This window comes from Silurus aristotelis (assembly GCF_946808225.1).
Source record: "Silurus aristotelis genome assembly, chromosome: 6".
Classification (NCBI taxonomy): Eukaryota; Metazoa; Chordata; class Actinopteri; order Siluriformes; family Siluridae; genus Silurus; species Silurus aristotelis.
The window spans coordinates 26413143-26436757 of NC_139579.1; the positions used below are offsets into that span (position 1 = coordinate 26413143).

General features: G+C 38.3%; 2 protein-coding genes across 5 annotated transcripts in view; one reads left to right on the plus strand and one right to left on the minus strand.

The window, feature by feature from the left end:
- LOC310727921 (uncharacterized protein) overlaps nt 1–12142 on the plus strand; it is a 36297-nt gene extending 24155 nt beyond the window's left edge. Inside the window, exons 5-7 of one of the 3 annotated variants that reach the window (XR_014534114.1) lie at nt 1645–1836; nt 3975–4027; nt 11952–12142. Coding sequence is in view for 1 of the 3 variants with exons in the window: in XM_083544933.1 (XP_083401059.1) it covers nt 1645–1770 (126 nt within the window). In the remaining 2 variants the exon portion in view is untranslated. Of the gene's footprint in view, nt 1–1644; nt 3627–3974; nt 4028–9380; nt 9512–11951 lie in introns of those variants that run through there. The other 2 variants (XR_014534115.1, XM_083544933.1) reach the window with 2 other exon arrangements.
- slc4a1ap (solute carrier family 4 member 1 adaptor protein) lies at nt 9699–23503 on the minus strand. Of its 2 annotated transcripts, XM_083544609.1 has the most exons (14): nt 22621–23502; nt 22313–22532; nt 21457–21585; nt 21314–21374; nt 20264–20403; nt 18871–19031; nt 18674–18743; nt 17364–17553; nt 17130–17238; nt 16833–17016; nt 15992–16099; nt 15837–15889; nt 11982–12051; nt 9699–10938 (listed from the first exon to the last, which is right to left on the minus strand). In XM_083544609.1, the coding sequence occupies exons 1-14, from the start codon at nt 23452–23454 to the stop codon at nt 10889–10891; spliced, it is 2379 nt and encodes a 792-aa protein (XP_083400735.1). In that variant the 5' UTR covers nt 23455–23502; the 3' UTR covers nt 9699–10888. The 2 variants fall into 2 exon arrangements, with proteins under 2 accessions (XP_083400735.1, XP_083400734.1); XM_083544608.1 differs by having other exon boundaries at nt 9699–12051; nt 22621–23503.
- Nucleotides 23504–23615: the final 112 nt, after the last annotated feature.

Consider the following 23615-nt stretch of genomic DNA (forward strand, 5'->3'; position numbering starts at 1 on the left):
AAAAGGAGCAGATGTTTTGTGCTGGACTTCTATGTTCAGATGAAAATGTTCAGATTAGAATGTAATTTTTCAGTTATTGACTGAAGTAAAGTTAAATTCTTGTATGACACAAGTATAGATTTAATTTGACCCTATTTACCTGTTTTGGTTTAGTTACTAATAACACGTTCCAGCATGAAATCTGTAAACTATCCTGAACTATACTAAGGTCTCTCTTGGTTCTTAAATGTCCTGAAACTTAAAATATTTATATATTTATTCAAAAGCATGTAATAGTCATTGTCTATGGAAGATTCCTAAATGATACTGACATTTTGGAGGTAAATTCTGAGGTAAATTTTGTCCCAACACACTTGATTTAGCTGCTTAAGGCTTTGTTGATAGATGAAGCAACAAAATGAGTTTAAACTCCCTCATGGAAACTGCCACCTACTATATGCGATATGCATTAGTGAGCAAAGAAATAATCTCAGTGATGTGAGGATGTGAACATGCATGTGGGTATGTTTTTCTTTTCTCATCTAGTTAAGCATGTTTATGCAGGTGGTGAGGGGTAAAAAGGAATGAAATATGAGACTTTGTCCTGTAAATCAGGCATTGAACTGGCAGAACATTACTGCAGTTTAACTTGTTGATAAATAAATCCTTAGAGCATGAAAGAACCAAATTCAAAAGTGAACAGCATTACCAACATTTTCCACACGCAAATCCAGCTGCTACAAATGATCCGTCTAACGTTCGGAAATCTCAAGACATTTACATTGTCTGTATATTCGCATCATTTATATTAAACAAGCTATATTACATGATATATATATTTTTACGTTGCTTAAATTGCACCCTGGTGGTGTTAGCTAGCTGGCTTGTATTAGTAATGGCTATTAACTTGCATGGATATGATTTCAAATTTCTCTCACAAATCCTGTCACTAGCTTTTGATATCTGACTGACTTTAGTAATGGAGATATATATATATATATATATATATATATATATATATATATATATATATATATATATATATATATATATATATATATATATATATATATATATATATATATTTGCATTCCTGTAAAAAAAAAAAAAAAAAAAAAAGTATTTATAAATATGACCTAAAAAATATTTTTCAAAATCTTAGTTAGCTTATGCTTGCCAGCTGGCTTTAGTAGTAAAGGTAATAAACACTCATAAATATGATTTAATAAGGTTTTTCAGCAATACTTTTAAGTTGTATAGCATCTTTACATATGATTTTATATTTTCCTGAAATCTTTTTAGCAGAAAAATCTTAAAATCTTTTTAATGATTTCTGTCAATCTTTGTTTCCATAGTTGTCTAAGAAAATCTGTAAAAATAATCTCCTATTAGACAGTGTTATTCTCATATTTCTAATAACAATGATTATAAACACACATTATCCTAGAAGTATATTGACTTGAATCAAATAATAGTCACTTTTATTCTATAATATACTTTTTTATTTTTTATATATCTATCATAAAAGCTAATGCTGAGGCTCATGCTCATGAAATATGATTCAGTCATTAGCTTAGTGGAAGGTGGTTTCCTTTACACAAAGGCTTGTTCTTACTGGTTAAGATTTTCTGTATCATTCATTTCTTTTTTCCCCCCTTTTTTCAGAACCTGACTGGCAGTCGTCATTCTCCCAGATACTCTTATGATCCCTCCATCTTTGCCTTTCGCTCTCTGAGCACAGCCCCTCCGTGCAGTCCTCTGCTGTCCAGCGAGGAACCTCCTTGTGCCTGAAGGAAGCCATTGGACTTTGAGATGAAACAGCACAGCTTGTTGGATCAATCTGTTTCTCACATTAAGGCAGGGACAGTTTTATTATCCTGTCATTTCCTAGGGTTTTAGCCCAAACAAAAGTGCCCAAGTTGACAAAACAGCAAGTCCCAGAATGTAGATGAGCATCAGGGAACTGGGTAATGTTGTTTTATGTTGTTTTACCCATTCTGATTGTCTGACCATATCTCAGGAAAAACAAATCTTTTAACACTACAAAGACAAGGCCAAGTACAATGACAGAGCAACAACAATATTTTGCAGAAATTTTAGCATTCTGAATTATTTTGTGGTTCTTGAATAATCCTGCACATCTGGTGATTCCCTGATGTTCAGATACAGTTATTCACTGTCCATTGTACTATGAGAATCTTGGCTATTTGTAGATCATGTAGAAAGTCTACACCAAGAGGCTTTTGGACCGAGAAGGTAACCTGATGCTGTAATGTGAGGATGGACTTTATGGAACGAGTGGATTTTTGTTGGGCTTGAAAGGTATTACTACAACTGTAGCCAGTGAGGCTGGCATTCTACCCTTTCTTATATAAGAATGATCTTCATGTTTTTAGAGCTTGACCAACAATCGAAATGCAAATGCAATATTATTGGGTTACCTTGTGTCATTGGAAGATCGAGGTTATCTATGTCTGCAATAGTGCTTGCCTAATGTGTACTGTTCTTTCACAAAAATGCATCAGTCAACAAGGGAGTGAAGAGGAACCCTGGTACAAACCCAGCATTAGACTAAAGCCGGTTTTACACTGTGTGATTATGCCGGCCTTTTTAATTACTTTCCCGCACTGTATGAGATAATCCTAATAAACTCTTGGCCGAATTATGTGCCAGATTGTGCCCCGGTGTGTGTTCTCCATGCCATATTATAGGATACTCATCCTCCCGATGTTATCAATCAATGTGATGCGGTCACTGGAATGAAAAGATTTAAAGTAGGCTAAAGGTAATAAGGATATTTCTTCTGTCCATGTTCCATTCATGTTTTACTAATATATCTGTAGCTGTTTTCCTCTTGTATATTTTAATGCAAATATCAGACATAATCCAAACTTGTCAGCCATCTTTGGTAGCTACAGCACTATATTTGCCACATAATCCGCTCTTCGACTGTCAATCTCAATTGACAACCAAAGAATGAATTAACAATGTGCAATTTTTGTCTGCAGCATACAGTAGGGCCAAGATTGTACAGTGTAAAGCCGGCTTAAGCGTGTGAATCTGTCTGACCCGTCGCAGGGTTCGGGACGGAGGGAGTACTCCGAGTTACGTGCCTAATTTACAGGAGCTGCAGTATAGAAGCTCCTTTGCCATGTTTAAATGGTTTGGACCAAGTACCAAAGTCAATAATTTAATACTCAACATATTTCAACATAAACCCCATTCTAGGTTAAAGTCTTAAGTTAAGCTTCTTTATTTTGACTGCACTCTTTCAATGTTGAATTGTTTTAGGAAAATGACACACAATATTGAATCAAAAATGTTTTATTTTGCATATGTACCTGTGTAGGTTTTTAGCTGTTTTAATTACGTACTGTATTGATTTGTACCTAGCTTTTCAATGAATGTAGCCTACTTATGTAGGGGTAAAAAAAAATATTTTATTTTGCAAAGCATATTAGAACTACAAGGAACTTTTTGTTACTGGCTCCACAAGTTTAAACTAGTTACCTATTCAAATATATTCACGCAGAATAAATATATACACCTGCCAGCCGGACAGTATCTACATGTTTATTACATGTAAGAAGCCTATAGTTTTCTTTTTTCCGATTTTTGTGAGATAAAATAAATGTCTATTGGCTCAAGTGATGTGAACTTTGTTCTATTTTTTTTCCCCCTCTAACACAGTTCCTTGGACATTTTTCAAAGCACATTTTTTTGTCCCCATATCTGATAGCTCTTTACCCTTATTTTGTAACAGGAGTGCTATCTTTCCAGTATCAAGTTCATGCACAATTTAAGTTCCATGAGCTGAAGCAGTGGGCTCTTTTTCCTTCAGTGCATGAGAACTTGTACCCAACGGGGAACAGAAATCCAGGATTTGTTTCTATCAGATGCTTCATTATTGGTCTTAATGGCTAAAAGATAGTCTGAGCTTATGTATGTCATTGCGTGACAAATTTTGACTTCCTTTTTTCCCGCCTTATCTCTAGTTCACTCATATGATGGCTCATTGCACAGGGTCCAAAACCTGAAGCAATACCAGGTACTGGTTTGTTTATCTACATATGTAAAACAAATGCAATTGTGTCCAATAATTTCTTCAACAAATCATTCTTTATTAGTGTTAGTAATTTGTTTTTTAATGTTTAACAAGATTTCTCCCCTTCACATATTGAGACATTGGATACAGTTTTATATTGTTCATGGTTGTTTAGGGCTGAGGAAGATGCATCTCAAGATCACTGGGCAAGCAACAAGAATATATGTTTAATGAAACAACGCACACACATATACACGGTCGCTCACTTATTCACATTCTGGGGCAAGATAGCATACCAAATCCACCATCCAGTAGGTTTATGGGTGGAGGGAGAAAACCAGAGACAGACAAAGGGACAAACTGCAAACTGTAGGGGTTATCATTCTCCATTAATCACATTTTATTTTATTTTTACAAGGGCTAAATTGTGCTGCTTCATACTGACTTTATATTCTCAGTATGTTTTTTGGTGAATAGTGATCTACAAAGAGCGTTGAATTAGAAGAAACAAAAAGAGAAATCCAAATCAAATCAATATTTAGTGTAACCACCGTTTGGCTTTAAGTTCTTACTTTTGCACACTTGCACAAAGTCTAAGATTTTGTAGGATCAGGGTCAGGTTTATGATTAACCAATTATACCAAGCAGGTGCTTATAATCAATTTTATATTAAGGTTAAAACACAGTCATTAAGTGAAACAGAAACAGCTGTAAGAGAGACTTAAAACTGGGTGAGGAACAGCTAGATACTAGAGACTAGATACTAAGTCTAGGAGTAAATAAAGAGACAGTAGTAGTGGTAGTAGTGGAGAAGACAGATCTATGGTTAGCTCCGATTTTTGGAACAATCAATGCACGTTAAGATTAATTAGTTATTTACTAAACAAGTAAAAAAAAAAAAAATAAAATAAATATATATATATATATATATATATATATATATATATATATATATATATATATATATATATATATACAGTGAGGAAAATAAGTATTTGAACACCCTGCTATTTTGCAAATTCTCCCACTTAGAAATCATGGAGGGGTCTGAAATTGTCATCATAGGTGCATGTCCACTGTGAGAGACATAATCTAAAATGAAAAAAATCCAGAAATCACAATGTGTGATTTTGTAACTATTTGTATGATGCAGCTGCAAATAGGTATTTGAACACCTGAGAAAGTCAATGTTAATATTTGGAACAGTAGGCTTTGTTTGCAATTACAGAGGTCAAACGTTTCCTGTAGTTTTTCACCAGGTTTGCACACACTGCAGGAGGGATTTTGGCCCACTCCTCCACACAGATCTTCTCTAGATCAGTCAGGTTTCTGGCCTGTTGCTAAAAACACGGAGTTTGAGCTCCCTCCAAAGATTCTCTATTGGGTTTAGGTCTGGAGACTGGCTAGGCCACGCCAGAACCTTGATATGCTTCTTACAGAGCCACTCCTTGGTTATCCTGGCTGTGTGCTTCGGGGCATTGTCATGTTGGAAGACCCAGCCTCGACCCATCTTCAATGCTCTAACTGAGGGAAGGAGGTTGTTCCCCAAAATCTCGCAATACATGGCCCCGGTCATCCTCTCCCTAATACAGTGCAGTCACCCTGTCCCATGTGCAGAAAAACACCCCCAAAGCATGATGCTACCACCCCCATGCTTCACAGTAGGGATGGTGTTCTTGGGATGGTACTCATCATTCTTCTTCCTCCAAACACGTTTAGTGGAATTATGACCCAAAAGTTCTATTTTGGTCTCATCTGACCACATGACTTTCTCCCATGACTCCTCTGGATCATCCAAATGGTCATTGGCAAACTTAAGACGTGCTTGGACATGTGCTGGTTTAAGCAGGGGAACCTTCCGTGCCATGCATGATTTCAAACCATGACGTCTTAGTGTATTACCAACAGTAACCTTGGAAACGGTGGTCCCAGCTCTTTTCAGGTCATTGACCAGCTCTTCCCGTGTAGTTCTGGGCTGATTTCTCACCTTCCTTCGGATCATTAAGACCCCACGAGTTAAGATCTTGCATGGAGCCCCAGTCCGAGGGAGATTGACAGTCATGTTTAGCTTCTTCCATTTTCTAATAATTGCTCCAACAGTGGACCTTTTTTCACCAAGCTGCTTGGCAATTTCCCCATAGCCCTTTCCAGTCTTGTGGAGGTGTACAATTTTGTCTCTAGTATCTTTGGACAGCTCTTTGGTCTTGGCCATGTTAGTAGTTGGATTCTTACTGATTGTATGGGGTGGACAGGTGTCTTTATGCAGCTAACAACCTCAAACAGGTGCATCTAATTTAGGATAATAAATGTAGTGGAGGTGGACATTTTAAAGGCAGACTAACAGGTCTTTGAGGGTCAGAATTCTAGCTGATAGACAGGTGTTCAAATACTTATTTGCAGCTGTATCATACAAATAAATAGTTTAAAAATCATATATTGTGATTTCTGGATTTTTTTTTTTTTTTAGATTATGTCTCTCACAGTGGACATGCACCTACAATGACAATTTCAGACCCCTCCATGATTTCTAAGTCTGAGAACTTGCAAAATAGCAGTGTGTTCAAATACTTATTTTCCTCACTGTATATATATATACACACACACACACACACACACACACACACACACACACACACACACACACACACACACACACACATATATATATATATATATATATATATATATATATATATATATATATAATTTTCAAGCTTTTGGAGTAAAATGTAAAATGTACATTTAATTCAATTAAGTTTTATTTTTATAGCATTATCAACAATGGACATGGACTCCAAACAGCTTTACAGAGAAAAAAGTATGTAGAAGTTCGTTCCTTATAATTCTAAGTTTGTTTCTAATGAGTGAGCCAGTGGCAACTGTGGCAAAGAAAAACTCCCCGAGACGGCATGAAGAAGAAACCTTGAGAGGAAACTTAAAAGGGATCCATCCTCATCTTGGTGGCACAGAATGTCCATTCATAAATGTACATTTATGGCATTTGGCAGAACTCTTATCCAGCGCAACTTACAATTTTATATTTTATACAACTGAACAATTGAGTGTTGCTTACAGCTTGGTGGTACATAGAATTTGAACTCAAACTTCAGATCAGAAATCCATCTTAACCACTTTCCCACTAGCCAAAATGGTCTTTACACTCATGAAAAGTTCAATGCCAATAAACCAAGAATACCAACTATTTGCTAGCACTTAATTATGGGATGCATAATTCAGTGCATGTATGTGCTTAGTGATACAGTCAACAACAACAAAAAAAATCTCAGACTGTTTGATTTTCCATTACTTTTAATTACAGTACTTTCATTACTAGTACAGTACTATTAGACCTACATAGTAACTAAAGCTGTACTTTAAATTGTAATTGGAGACCACTCGCTGCAACTAAGGATGGTTTCAAATGAACAGTCTAAAAAGCCATTAGGTTTCTGTAGAACCATGAAAATGGATTTGGACTGTACATAATATAAACAGTAGGCTACAATGGTTTATGACTACAGTCACCATGAACAGTTTTACACTTGAGTCTAATTTGGTTGATTACCTGACCAATGATGGAACTATAAGGAATGGATGTTCTGTTCCACCCAGATAAAGATATGCTCCCTTTTTTAGTCTGGCTCCACCTAAGGTTTCCACTTTCACCACTAGCTCGCTCATTAGGGCTAAAGTTAGAGACCAATTTAAAAATGTATAATTTATATATAATTTATGATTTGTAATCTATTTATTGCTGTAAATGCTTTGCAACATTGTCCACAGTTAAAAGTGCTATGCAAATAAATTTGAATTAAACTGAACAATCAATATAAAGCAGTTCCATGCTAAAAATGTAGACTTTGTGTGCGAAATGTCTGAGAAAGTGGAATCCGGTTAGCGTTCCTGCGCTGATTTCTCAGGTATCTGACTGCCCGAGGTGTTTAAATTCGTAAATAACGGTGTGATAATGATTTGCAATAACTAATGTAATCCAGGGAAATTCGCTTATTTTAGTATACAGAAATAAATGGCTTGATTAGTAATTATCTGTGGACAAATCTAGCACATTTTGGATCTTGCTCTATGCAGTGTAACATGCCTAAGCCTGGCAGAAATGTTCGGTCCGGACCCACCTTTGAGCTATGCACTGGTTCCAGCGTTGGCCGCTTGCTTCCACAGGCCTGCTCTCGCCAGATCCCAAGCAGAGCGATAAGCTGTGTTCGGGTATGCGAGCATAGAGGCTGACGTCAATACACAGCAGTATTGCTAAGCCAGAGAATACCGGTCTGGAATGGCATAATTATAATAGATGGGTGATGCGTGATCGAAAGATATGCATGAAGAATGCAGCTAGACAAGGCATTTTTCCTTGTTCCAAGCGGAATGAGTTTCAAATCAGCTGACTATTTTAGAGACTGGATCCTTACGTCCTTCGCTTATGAATGCTGCAATTACAGCTCAGTAAATGCATGCTAGACAAAAGACAGTTTGTCGTGTGTAAGATTTGGATTAATATTTAAATTGTAGGTGTTAGTAATAACAGCGGTCAATACAGTACAGTTTTGTCTTGATTTCATGTAGATTATTACATACTGTACAAGATCATGTTTTTCAGCATAGTGATAAGCAGCCAGGTTCTGAAGTACAACTTATAAAAGTAGCATTCGTAAATGCAATCAAATTAAAAATTGATTATGAAAATATCATTTAAAAAAAGTTTTCATCCTTCCCCTGCTTGTAAAATAATTTTCTCTTAATCCTGTACTAGGGTTTATTAGAATGCTTAATCGCTCTCGAAGCATGAAGCAGTCAACACTGATTTTCAAGCTGCTATGGTAAATTGGTTGGATGAAACAGGTTGAAGCAATTTGACACCTGATGGTATTTTAAGCCATGTTCCAAGCAGTTGGCTGCCTCTCACAGAAGTTCAGAGAGGAATTTTCCTCCCACAGTTATAATATAAAAAGATACCACTTTCCCAGGCTTTAAGCTTATCGTGTCACAGTGTTTAAAAGTCTGTTTTCCCACTGGAACCTGCCTTGGGGAGGCGTCTTGTGCCAATCAGATTGCACCCTTCAAAATCCTGAGGCTTGTAGCCAGAAATTTGTACAAAAGATCTCAGGCACCCAGTGGTCTGTGGGCAGAGGAAAAGCCTCCTTCGTGGATATAGAGACTGCTGAATATGAGATCAACCAGTGATGTTATAGATCTTTACTGTCGTTACTCCACAATGAGAAAATACTATTTCATTTGACTTTTTACATCACGTCAAGTTAATATTATACAATTATCCTTTTTTTATTTGCTTTTTTTTCTTCAATGATATACTTCTAATATGGTTTTGCTTTGAATGGAGGACTGGAAACAGAAGTGTGGTCACAGATGTTTGATGGACAAGTAATTAATAAAGTCTCTTTATGAGCCAAAACTCAGCACTGAATTAATGAAAAAATCATAGCTTGAATGTAACGAAAAAAAACAAAACAAGGTTATAATGGGTGATATCCCTTTTCCAGTGATAGAAAGATTAGTGATGTGAAATCTTTATATTTGCAATGCTGGATGTGGCAAGATGTGGTTAAATTGGGCAAAAAATAAATAAAAGAAAAGGATTTCATGCATGGAAATAATGCATGAAATAGTACAAAAAAAATCCAAACTTTTCTCCACAGTATACATTTGACCATTTATTTAAATTTTTACAAAAAGAAGATAAAAAAAACAAAACAACACTTTTCCTTTACATCTTGTTCTAGGACAAAAAAGAGAACAATTAAATAAAGGGCTTAAAAAAGTATTACTGGAGAGTTGTGAAGTCTGTGGGAGGGCCTAATCTTTCCTTGGGCAAAACAACACGCTTTCATGCCAACACGCCTCTTTAACACTGAGTCACTCTTCATTATTATCAAATAGAAGGAACACATACACAACACACCCCCACCCCTGGGACATCAAACTTACACACACACTTGTGTCATTTGATTCATGGACAGCTTGCTCTCAAACCTCGGATACAGTGCAAGTATCCAGATGGCTAGCTAAGGTAACACAAGCCGAACACAAATCCAGCCTGGACACTTGCTGTTCGTGACTGAATGGCTTGAGATCCTCACCCATGACGGCCTGATATCTCACCCGGGATGGCTAGTGTTACATTTAGAGTGACCAGTATGGTGGGTTTGGTTTGTACTAGACTTCTCTATGTTATACTGAGTGAGGAGTAGGAGGGTTGAATAGGTTTAAAGTACCTATAAAAATACACTAACCTGCTCAGTAATCCATTAAAATAATCCCCAAATATATTGGTGACAGGATCAGGGGTTTTGGAGTTCATTTGTAGGTTTCTGCGTTATTTGCGTTTATTCCCGTGAGAAGTTGACGACTGTGTGCAAAGGCAGGGCTGCTGGATTGTATTGTAACCATTAACAAAAGTGAAAATGGAATAACAGACAAATAAACAGAATAAGCAAACTTTAAAACGAAGATCAGGACGTTCGTGCTGAAAATGTTCATGCCATGGGTTTTTCCTGTGTGTTAAGGCTGACTAATGGGTGAACAGATCACGATTCCAGTGCTTGACCTGAGCAGTCAATGAGCGTTCGGAGTTAATATGCGATTTAGAAGGTCCTTGCAGAGCTTGCAACTCTCCATCCTCTTCCTCCCCTGCTCCTTTTTCCTCCACCACGCCGCACGGTAAGCCGAAGAACGCATGAAAAATGTCCTGCTCGCAATCCATTCGCAAAGTGTTCAAGTCCTCGTAAGCCATCCAGATCTTTTTTTTTTTTTTTTTTTTTTTTTTTTACATGGAAAGGTATATTTTTCTCAGCTGGACCTTCAGCCTTCATGTCACTAATGAAAACACTCTCAGTAGCCATATTTGTCATTAAGATGAGTCCGACCGTCACCGGTCTGACCTGTTGAAAAGACAAGTCAGCAGTATTCACACGTCTCACATTAAGCATAAGATGATCGCTTGGTGAATCAGTTAGGGTTATTAAAAACTAATCAAAAATGTTCAACAGAAAACAAAAAAGCATGAAGATCAACAGGCTTCATTTATCAAATTATTTGTTGGTAAAATTATGTCATAGGCTTGTAGGCCAAACGAAACATTCCATGCAGATTATCAAAATCACACATTTTCCTCAGTATGGAAATAAAAACTAATCAAAGTGCACTCATGGCATCGCTGCACTAAGTGACTCCCACAAAACTCCATAAAAGTCCTTTTCTCTAAAATAAAGGGACTTTTATTTGCTTTTGCTGCTGATAAAAAGAATTTCACTGCATTGTGTGATGTAATTTAAATAAACAAGCGATTTAAATTAACTCGCCGCAGGTTTGAAGCTCGTGTTCTTGGGAATTCTAAAGAAAGGGGTCATTCCCTTTTTTAATTCCTAAAACTTTCCATAAGCTTTCTGCCTATCTGAATATAAAACTTAATCTAACCTCAAGACCATATGGCGGATACAACGGTGCAGTGGAGGCCAACCGTCAAAAAGATCAAGGCCCAATCGTTCATACCAAGTAAAAAGGTTCAGGCTGACAAATAAGTCTTTATCTTATCAGAAAGCAACTGCTGCTTTTTGTTTTTTTGACAGTGATTTGAAGTAAAATGCATTCTGATTACTTCCCATGATTACTAATCGCTGTGGGTTGCAGCTGTGTTTTACATTCACTTCCTTTTTTTTTTTTTTAACCCCTCTCATCCATACAGACCACGTTTTACCACGTTTTGGTACTTATGCGGTCTGAAAGGAATTCTAGACTACACGATTTGTGTCAAATCAGCATTTCAGGACTTGTAACTTCATCACAGAACAGAAAAATGTTGGAAAAATGTGCGGCGTGAAATCCGAAGCATGGGGCGTGAATAAAAGAAACGGTTCCGGCTATAACGAATGATAACGTTTTTTTTCCTGATTAGCAAAAAAAGCAAAATGGCTTGTTACAGTACCTGCTGGAGGCACCCACACACAGTAATCAGGGTCGTCCTCGGGGTACTGTTTGGACACGGTGCTTGAAGGCTGGAGGAATACACAAATATATGTATTTATTTTATTTACGTTTCACTGCAAGTTGTATGTTTGTGACAAATAAAACTCTTGAAATCTTGAATCTCGAATATATTATTATATGCACATATTATATACTGTTGATCAGAATAGTAAAGATATGTAAATTATAAAAATCTTTATGCTTGCTCTGGTCCTTAAAATGAAGTCAATTTATTCTAAAAAATCAGTTGATTTGAACTAAACCACACATTGAATCACAATCATTTGCACCCTTGAATTACTATGAATGACATCATTAATTCCTCAATAACAAGTCCAGAGTTTCTGGCTTTTCTCATGTGCTTTCAGCCCCTTCAAATCATCCCAGGTTTTCAAAAAAGGTTTAAATCAGTGAGCCGTCATGGCCTCCCTCAGAAGCTCAATTTTCGGAGGATTTCGATGTATGGGTTGGATCACTGCCACGGTCTGCTTAAAGAGATGTCACAGCCGTAACTACTTCACAAATTCCATAATGTTATGTATCCCAACAGGTACACAATAATATTCTCCATTATACGAGGTGGTATCAAAAAGGCTCGCCTTCAAAATAGTCCCCTTGCACAGCAGTGCAGCGTCCCAGCGTTCCTGCCACTTCTGCAATGTGTCCTGCAAGTCTTTTTCTCAAAGCGTGTCAAGGACCTTCTGCAGTTCATGCCGGATCTCCTTATTGGTGTCGGTGGTGTCAAATGTCGACCTTTTAGTCGAATCTTCATCTTCGGGAAGAGGGTGAAGTCCGCAGGAGCCAAATCTGGCGATTAGTGTGGATGCGGAAGTGAGATTATGTTGTTTCTGGCGAGAAACTCACGTGTAAGGAGAGCTCGGAGACAGGGTGCGCACGTGGTCACAATAGCAGACGCGGTAACGCATGTGGTCAAATTAGCTCCAGTTCCACAGCTCCCGATGTACACAGGACGAATTTCTTATGCTACGGTGACTTATGAAGGTCGGTGCTCCCAGTGACTGTGCGTACAGCTGCGTGCTGCCATCTGCTGGCTTGTTACAAAACAAGACGCGAAAACTTTTTGATACTTTTGGATTACATTCTTTTCTGAATATTAACATCATATAGCCAGTCCCATGATTATTTACATTCCCAGTGCTTAAATATATTCAAGCTGATAGAAAAAGCCTTTGCTGGCAAAGAGCTGGTGATTAACTCAATTCGTGGAGGCTTAGTGACCTCTGATACTATAATCTTCCTCATCTGTAGTGAAATGTTTCCTTCTCTTTCTCTGATCAACTTTCTCACTGTGCATGGGGACAAAATACACTTCACATCCGCTTTCAGGCAGGTTCATGACAACTCCATGTTGTTTTAATCATTAACAAGGCACTTCCAGGTGAATGGCTATTTTTATTGGCATTTCCTATTTTATGAAGGTCAACACACTTTTGTCTAATTTCCTGTGAATTCTCTTATCTATACTGATAAAAAAAGATTTGGGAGATATAAAGCTTCTGCCACACCTCATATTTATACACCAGTGAAACAGGAAGTTGAGTCAAAGCACAGTGTAATTTATATACAGTGAGGAAAATAAGTATTTGAACACCCTGCTATTTTGCAAGTTCTCCCACTTAGAAATCATGGAGGGGTCTGAAATTGTCATCGTAGATGCATGTCCACTGTGAGAGACATAATCTAAAAAAAAAAAAATGCAGAAATCGCAATGTATGATTTTTAAACTATTTATTTGTATGATACAGCTGCAAATAAGTATTTGAACACCTGTCTATCAGCTAGAATTCTGACCCTCAAAGACCTGTTAGTCTGCCTTTAAAATGTCCACCTCCACTACATTTATTATCCTAAATTAGATGCACCTGTTTGAGGTCGTTAGCTGCATAAAGACACCTGTCCACCCCATACAATCAGTAAGAATCCAACTACTAACATGGCCAAGACCAAAGAGCCGTCCAAAGACACGAGAGACAAAATTGTACACCTCCACAAGGCTGGAAAGGGCTACGGGGAAATTGCCAAGCAGCTTGGTGAAAAAAGGTCCACTGTTGGAGCAATCATTAGAAAATAGAAGAAGCTAAACATGACTGTCAATCACCCTCGGACTGGGGCTCCATGCAAGATCTCACCTCGTGGGGTCTCAATGATCCTAAGGAAGGTGAGAAATCAGCCCAGAACTACACGGGAGGAGCTGGTCAATGACCTGAAAAGAGCTGGGACCACCGTTTCCAAGGTTACTGTTGGTAATACACTAAGACGTCATGGTTTGAAATCATGCATGGCACGGAAGGTTCCCCTGCTTAAACCAGCACATGTCCAGGCACGTCTTAAGTTTGCCAATGACCATTTGGATGATCCAGAGGAGTCATGGGAGAAAGTCATGTAGTCAGATGAGACCAAAATAGAACTTTTGGGTCATAATTCCACTAAACGTGTTTGGAGGAAGAAGAATGATGAGTACCATCCCAAGAACACCATCCCTACTGTGAAGCATGGGGGTGGTAGCATCATGCTTTGGGGGTGTTTTTCTGCACATGGGACAGGGCGGCTGCACTGTATTAAGGAGAGGATGACCGGGGCCATGTATTGCGGGATTTTGGGGAACAACCTCCTTCCCTCAGTTAGAGCATTGAAGATGGGTCAAGGCTGGGTCTCCCAACATGACAATAAACCGAAGCACACAGCCAGGATAACCAAGGAGTGGCTCTGTAAGAAGCATATCAAGGTTCTGGCGTGGCCTAGCCAGTCTCCAGACCTAAACCCAATAGAGAATCTTTGGAGGAAGCTCAAACTCCGTGTTTCTCAGCGACAGGCCAGAAACCTGACTGATCTAGAGAAGATCTGTGTGGAGGAGTGGGCCAAAATCCCTCCTGCAGTGTGTGCAAACCTGGTGAAAAACTACAGGAAACGTTTGACCTCTGTAATTGCAAACAAAGGCTCCTGTACCAAATATTAACATTGACTTTCTCAGGTGTTCAAATACTTATTTGCAGCTGTATCATACAAATAAATAGTTACAAAATCATACATTGTGATTTCTGGATTTTTTTTTTTTTTAGATTATGTCTCCCACAGTGGACATGCACCTACGATGACAATTTCAGACCCCTCCATGATTTCTAAGTGGGAGAACTTGCAAAATAGCAGGGTGTTCAAATACTTATTTTCCTCACTTATTTTCCTCTATTATACCTTATATATATATATATATATAAACAAGCTATTTAACTAATTTCTAGAGGCCAACATTTGCGAAGAATTTAATAATCAGTTAAAAAGTCAAGTCAACTTTATTTCTATAGCGCTTTTCACAACAGGCATTATCTCAAAGCAGCTTTACAGAATTTAACAGTTAAGGTGAATGGTGTGTATTTATCCCTGATGAGCAGCCATGGTGACTGTGGCAAGGAAAAACTCCCTTAGATGTTATGAGGAAGAAACCTTGAGAGGAACCAAACTTAAAATGGAAACCCATCCTCATTTGGAGGATATCAAGAGTGTGATTATAGTGTTTAAACAATACAAAACACTGGAGAGTGTGAGATTATGAGTAAAATCTGTCCTTTTTTGGAATAAGAAAAGATGCTATTTCCAAAACCTTTTCACCTCTTTCACCAAGGTTGCACATAAATCTGGACATGGCTCAAAGCTCATCAGTGAATCCAACACTTCAAATGTGCGTCATGAAATCAAAACAGAATTATTTTTTGAGTCATCCTAAAGCAAACATTGCGCCGACGCACTCGTTCTCTCGCAGCACTGTCTTTTGCCATAAACAAAAAACACTACATACCCTACTGGGACCAATCATCTTTCCACTTTTCTTTGGAGGAGGATGGTCTTTCTCTGGAAAATTGATTTAAAGGTTTATTTGTTTATTTATTTTTGTTTGTTTTTTTAAGATTTTGTGTTGCTCAATAATACATTGCCTTTTTAACACAAGCGTACCTTGAGGTTCTGACGGAGAGTCGTCTTTGGGATGAACTGATTTAGTCTTCTCTTTTCCATGTGAGGAAGGGCTCTTTACTGTTTGTCTCTCCAGGTTCTGAGTTTTCTCTTTAAAATAAGAGTCACACAGTCATTAAAAAAAAAAAAAAAAAAAAAAAAAGACGAATAGTGCCACCTGGTGGTCTGTTACAGCATCTCTAGAACTTTAGGATTAAAAAGAGTAAGTCATTTTACTTGTCACATGTACATTACAGCACAATTAAATTCTTTCTTTGCATATCCAAGCTATGTAAGGAATCTAGGTTCACCCTAGAGCACAGAGGATTAGGGGCCTTGCTAAAGGGCCCAAGAGTGGTAGCTCAGCGATACAGGGGCTTAAACCCCTGACCTTCCTATCAGTAAGCCAGAGCCTTAACCACTAAGCTACCAAAAAATATTGGGTTGCCAAATTATTTGGAATTGCCTTCCCCAGGAGGGGGGGAGGGGGTTGTGGGTTGGGAGGAGGAAGCACTGATGCTCACTTCGTGAAAATGACACCATATTTTTTAAAAGCTTCCCTCAAGGGACAAACTCCCAATGTTGTAGCTCTTTAATGATTGAGTGATTTTCCACTTTATATAGTGTTCTATATTAAATTATGACTTTTAAATGATTCATGATTTATAAAATTCCACTAATAATCTCTGAATAACCTTGGAATTTATTACAACGAGCTGGAAGAGAATAAAAGACTCTTACCATCATGTAAATATATGAAAAACTGGAAAAAATAAAACTAGCATGTATTAAAAAATCGTTATTCCACCAAATCATTTATGGAGTGTGTGTTCGTTATAATGACCTTCACGGCTCTGTGAAATATCTTCGTCTGCGTCTTCACAAGCGTCGTCTATTTCGTATGATTTTTCCTGTTCATCTTCTCGCTCATCCATCTCTTCCTCCTCCTCCTCCTCCTCTCCTCCAGGCGGGAGTTCTTTCATGTTGAAGAGCCCAGGAGGCAGGTTGGGCCTTTTTGGAGGCAACTTCTGCTCGTGTGCATGAGAAGGTTTTGAGTTAAAACGCTGAACAAAAGCGAATAAGAAGTAAAATATATATTGATGATGATAATGATGAGAGAAGAATCAAGAATGGCTCTCACCCCTATGGTTCCCGTCTTCAGTTTAAATTTGCTGCCACCTTTCATAGCACCAAAAAGAGGCAGGGATAACTTCTTGGACTTGTCCGCTTCAGATGATTGACAGTCAGACCTGAGAAAGATGACGGAGGAGCACACGGTCTCGGTCAGTCTTGGTGAGGGTTACAGTGGATCAGGAGTATTAGGCAAGAATACAGGACCATGCACATTCATATAACATGAATGTGTAAATCTTACTGGCTCTGCAGCGACGGCATCTGTGTGGGTCTGGTTAAGTCGATGAGTTTGCAGAGTCGCTGTTGTTCTTTCTTCAGCTCGGCCACGTGCAGATGCAGCTTCTTCCTCTGCACCACGTCCACAGCAGCCTGACTGCGCACACAGCTCATAAACGCATCCAGGGGGTCCTCTGTGGCTGTGCTGCAGCTCCCTAGTGATGTATTCACATAAACCAACCAAATAACATTACACATACAGTTACATGAGAGAGAGAGAGAGAGAACAAATAATCATAGCAAGCCTGCTAGAAAAGAGAGAGTATAAACAACAGATGAAAGATAAAACAGAACAGAAAGACGATAAATTATTGAAAAATAGGCAGAGAACATATGAGACAGAGAGCAAATAATGAGGAAGAAAAATTTACAGTGAGAAATAGAGAAGCTATGAAAGAAAGAACAAATTAGACAAAGAGGGTGAGAAAGAAAAAAGGATAAAAAATAGAGAAATTTAAAAAAAGACAAAAAGAGAGTGGGAAAGAGAGATAAATAGAGAGAGAGAGAACAGAAGATAGAAAGTAAGAAAAAAAGAAGCAGAGAAAGGGAGAGAGAGGGAGAGAGAGAGGAAAAAAGAAAAAGAAAGAAGCAGAAAACAAAAAGAAAGATACAAAAAGAAATAACATGAGAAAGAGAAATTGTAAAAGAGAGAACGTGAGAAGAAGACATGAGAAAGAAAGAAGCAAAGAAAGAGAGAAAAGCAATGAGAGAAAGCAAAGAAAGAAAGAAATTAATTTTGAGAAAGCGAGAAGCAGAGAAAGAAAGATAGAGAGAGAGAATAAATAAGATAGAGAGGGAGAAAAAGAGAAGCAGAGAGAGAGAGGGAAAAAAAAGAAAAAGAATGAATAAAAAAGAAATAACATGAGACAAAGAGAGTGTAAAAGAGAGAAAGTAAGAAGACAAATAAAGACATCAGAAAGACAGAAAAGCAAAGAAAGAAAGAAAGAAATTGTAAAAGAGAGAAGCAAAGAAAAAGATAAATAAAGAGAGAACAAATAACAGTGAGAAAAAGAGAAGCAGAGAAAGAGAGAGAAAAAGAAAAAAAGAAGCAGAAAACGAAAGAAAGATACAAAAAGAAAAAACATGAGTGTAAAAGAGAGAAAGTAAGAAAAAGACATGAAAGAAGCAAAGACAGAGAAAAGAAAAGAAAGAACAAAAGAGAAATCGTGAGAAAAAGAGAAGCAGAGAAAGAAAAAAAAGAAAGATAGACAAGAAAACCACAAATGAGGTGAAAAGAGAGTGAAGCATAAATCCAAAGACAGTTCAGCATCTCACCTTTCTCAGAAGAACCGAGTGTGTTCTCAGTTTCAGCCAGCTCTTTTTCCACTTCAGCCAGCTTAGAAACCTTACAATAACACAGAGGAAGAAGGAGTGATGGAGTATTCATGATTAATATTGATAATAACTACAATAATCCCGTTAGTCACACAGAAGTGTCTATAACGTGGTCTGTGACGTGGGAGATCATTTACCAGAGAGTCGTATGTCTCAGGTCTCTCCTGGATCTTGCCGGCTTTCTTCATGCGTTCTTTCCTCTTCCTCTCGACCGTCCCCGTGCGGTCCAGGAAGGAGTCATCGTCGCTGTCGTAATAGTCGTCTTCCTCCCAGTTTTTCTGTTTCCGCTTGCGGGAGACTGGAGGCGAGAGACAGTGGCAGCACGCATGTTAAATCCTGTACGTCTCCTTCACGCTTCTGTGGGTGCATTCGTCATGTACCACTGCTCAGGACTATTTCAAAAGCTCAATTATATTCTAATTTTACATGAAAAGAAAGAAAGGAAAGGGGGAAAAAAAGAAAAGTTTTCCCCTTTCCTTTCTTTCTTTTCATGTTAAGAGAAAAAACTGTAAGAAAAGAAAAGAGGGAAGAGGGGAAAAAAGAAAAGGAAAGAAGAAAAAAAAGAAAAGAGAGAAAGGAAGGAAGGAAGCAGGAAAAAAGGAAGGAAGGGAGGAAGGAAAAAAAGGGAGGAAGAAAAGAAAATAATAGAAGAAAAAAGGAAAGAAAAGAGAAAAAAAAGAAAAGGTAGGAAGGAAGGAAGATAGGAAGGAAGAAAACAGGGACGGGAGAAACGGAGGGATGAAGGGAGGAAAGAAGGGAGGAAGAGAGGGTGGAAGGAAAGGGAGGGTGAGAAGAAAAGGAAAGAAAGAAAAAGGAAAAGGAAGGAAAATGAGAAAAAAAAGAAAGGACAGGAAGGAATGAAGGGAGGGATGAAGAAAGGAATAAAGAGATGAAGGAAAGAAGGGAGGGATGAGGAGAGGAATAAAGAGAGGAAGGAAAGTAGGAAGAGAGGGATGAAGAGAGGAAAGAAGAAAGTAAGGAAGGAAGGGAGGAAGGAAGGGAGGAAAAGGAAAAAAAGGAAAGAAGAAAAAAAGGAGAGAAAAGAATAATAAATGAAAAGATAGGAAGGAAGGAAGGAAGGAAGGAAGGAAGGAAGGAAGGAAGGAAGGAAGGAAGGAGGGAAGAGAAGAAAGGGAACAAAGAAAGGACGAAAGAAAAAAGGAAAAAAAAGTGGACAGGATGGAAAGAAGTAAGCAAGCAAGGGAGGGTGGAAAGAAGAGAAAAGCAAAGGGAGGAAGAAAGGAAGGAAGAGAAAAGGAAGGAAGGAAGAAAGGGAGGGATGAAGAAGGAAGATTATGAAACCCCTGAAAAAGTACAAAGTTAAAGACAGAGAGGAATATATATATATATAAATATAAATAAAAAAAATCGACCGAATCAGACAAAGAGAATGAAAAACAAAGAAACCAAATACAGAAGGAGAAGAACACACAGGCTACTATACAGTAGCATGATGCTAAACAGTACTGAGTGTGTTCTGAGTCCATCTCCTGTGTTATGAGCACAGGTTTAAAGCCTCCAGCATCTGACCTGCCTCCTGCCTCAGCAGGCCTCGAGCCTCCAGCATGCGGCATGCCTCCAAACAGCACTGTACAGCTGCGTCCTTCTTTTTACCCGAGTGTGTGACCTCAGCGATCAGCTGCCTGCCTGCAGCATCATCCACTGGTAACCTGCGCAGAAAAAAACAAAACAAAAATAAAATAGTAAATCAGTTTAGAGCGTTGACACCAGATACACATAAGGATTAAGCATTGATTATCCTTCAATAATATCATGTAAGAGTTTTTCCTTTGGCAATTTGCCAAAACTTTAAATTTTTTATTGAATAAAAAAGTTATTTGGTAGGTTCAAATAATGGGATGTCAATGAAGCAAGTTATTTTCTGTTACCAGCAACCAATCGTTCTTTTTTACTCTGGTCTCTTAAAATCAATACAAACATTTGTCACGGCAAAACTATAGAAACTATTTACCATAGAAACGATAACATATTAGCATGAGCTACTTAAAATCAGCCTGTGCTTTGTGTTGCAGCTGGAACTATAATCAGAGCTGCAGTTACAGACAATAAACACTAGGGGTCGACCGATAAATCGGCACCGATGATTGCTGAAACTATAAGTTTTTCCGGCTTGTGTGTGTTGCCGGAGCGGCTGAGGTGGTCAGATGTCATTATGAGGCAAATCCCTGATGTCATGTGCTGTTTGGTTTTACACAAGAGACTGCATGCTGCACTGAGAGCGCTATATTATATTTGTTATTCATAAATTATTAATTATATTTATAAATCCATATTTATTTTATTAAGCACATTTTCATGATTCAGAACTGTTTTTTTTTTTTTTTTTTAGAAAGTCCAGTACTATTTTAAACAGTGTTTTTTTTTTTCCATTGGTAATGTGGATTGGGAAAATCCACTGGGGTTGCGAGACTTACAAGACCTACCTCTTCCTGAAATACTTGAAGTAGCACCTATTTCCCCTGTCTCCCCCCCCCCCCCCATAAGTGTGCTAAAATTCCTCCCAACAATGTTTTAGGCTGATGGTAAACTAAATGCCGTAAATGTAAATGTATTTGTTACTTGATTCTGCAGAGCCAGGTGCCATGTCCTTTGTCGTCATATTCAAACTCCAGTTCCTCTCCTGAAATAATGAGGCATGATTAAGTCCAAAATCAGGGAGAATTCTATACAAAACTACAACCAGACTTTAACAACAGTCCGACCTTCTCGATCATAAAAGCCTTGCAGGGCCTTTTTAGGATCTTTCAGGTAGGCTGCTTCCTGGTCCTCATGAAACTCGGTAGCAAATGGATTTTCTTCATTCTCGTCCTCCTCTGGGACGTTCTCCTCTCCTGTTCATCCAACAATATAAAGAAAAGTACATTACACACACACATGCATGCACGCACACGCACACACACACACACGCACGCACGCACACTTCTGGGCAAAAGTATAGGCCTGTAGTAGCAAGAAATATCAAGCTTTTAATGGTCTTAATGACAAATTACTGATGAGGAAATAAGCAAGCTCAAGTAATTGAATACAAGATTAATGTAAGATTAGCCTTGTGAGTAAACCTTTTTTTTTTTTTTTTTTTTTTTTTTTTACAGAAGAATTGGTTACTAGTACTTTCTAACACTTAAAAAAATGGGGAGGCAGAGCATGTAATCTAACAAACTCACAAAGTTCTAAACAGTGATTTGTGTTTTTATATATATATTTGCTTTACATCCAGATGTAAAAAGCAGTTTATGTATGTATTTAAAAACTAAATAAATAGGATTTTCTAGATTTGCCTATTGGCAAGTGATTTAACTGATAAAAACTTGCCACAGTACAGAGACCCTTCAAGACTCTAGATAAAACCCCAGAGCAGAGTAAATCAATGAAACTAAGTATAAATGTGTATTTTGCTTAGTAAATCTGGCTGCATGCCGCTACATTATTTTTTGGCTAAACTCAAGCTTTGGTCAAGACAAACAAATCTATCTTAAGATTTATTTATGAGTTCACACCAACACCTCTTGGGACAATGCAGCAATATGAAATGTAAAAAGGATTAGATTGAGCTATTACCCATTCCCCATGAGCAGCCACTGTCGTCTGCAGCACGTCTTCCATGGGCAACCTTCTCTTCAATCTTTTTGTCATTGCCGTCGTCGTCATCATCATCATCATCACCATCTGAACCATCTCCCATCATCCTCTTCTCTAGCTGTTCTCGCTGCTTTCTGGCCCGCTCTCTCAGCTCTGTAACGGTCAGCTCAGACTCTGTCTCTTCATCCGATTCAGGACCCTGTAAGAAAATTAAGCAGAGGACATGAAGGAGAAAAAAAAAGCCTTTTTGACACCAATGTAAGTTTAAAAACCAGGACACTCCTAACCTGGAGGACAAACAGCCTAGTGCTTCCTCCAAACTTCACCACATGTCCAACGTGCAGCCTTATATAAGTCTTCGGAGGGACCTTGTTCTTGTTTACGAAGGTGCCGTGAGTACTACCCAGATCGTAAATGTAGAACCCAAGCTCTTCTCCTACAGCACCGGTGTCCCCTGTCTTTCCACGATACTGCACCACGGCATGATAGCGTGATATGGAGGGATGCTCCAGAGAGATGTCACACACTGGTAAGCGTCCCACCACAAAGTAACTCTGCTGAGTGAGAGGTACATTGTCCAGGATGGACCCATTTTTAAGCAGCTCAAAGGTGTAAGAGACACCTGCCACCCCACCCCATTGAGGCTCCGTGTATGGTAGAGGAGGAAATTTACCACTTGGTGGAACTTTGGCTGTTTTTAAGGATTTCTGGACATCCGGTTTTGGTGTTGCAGTGATATGCCTTTCTGGTGCAGGACGCTTCTCGCTCACAGGAGGTTGATTTCGATTTTCAGAATCATGTTTAATGGACTGATCATCATTTTCTTGTTTAGAAGGTTCTTGCACAGATGATGCCTCAGGTTTCGGGTGATCTTTGATCAGCTTGACTGCACTGCTGTCAGACTCGGGTTCGACCTTCTGCACACTTTTGCTCTTCTTAAACGCTACTGACGGCGCCGCAAAAATGGCCGGTTTCTTGAAAGTATCTTCGCTGATATCTATGCTCTTTTCTTTGGTTTCGACGTTTCCCTCTTTGGGTGATTTTTCTACCTCCATCTCGGATCTGATTTCTGGGTTTAAACAGTCATCGGACTCCGACGCTGCGTGAACGGTGTCCGCCATTACTGTTTGGTGTGACAGTGTAAGCCTTCCGTGTTTATTTCTAGAAGCAGATAGGTCGTAATATATATATATAGTCACAAATTATAATTGCCATGATTATTATAAAAAAATTCTAGGCCAAAAATCAAAAAGCTTGTTACTAATTACTAAAAAATATCACT

Coding starts and splice junctions, on each gene's coding strand:
- slc4a1ap (XM_083544608.1), bottom strand. CDS start 23,454: ATGGCGGACACCGTTCACGCAGCGTCGGAGTCCGATGACTGTTTAAAC. Junction 21,375..21,456: donor AGGCTTTTATGATCGAGAAG/GTCGGACTGTTG, acceptor TCATTATTTCAG/GAGAGGAACTGGAGTTTGAA. Junction 18,744..18,870: donor CTGAGACATACGACTCTCTG/GTAAATGATCTC, acceptor TGTTATTGTAAG/GTTTCTAAGCTGGCTGAAGT.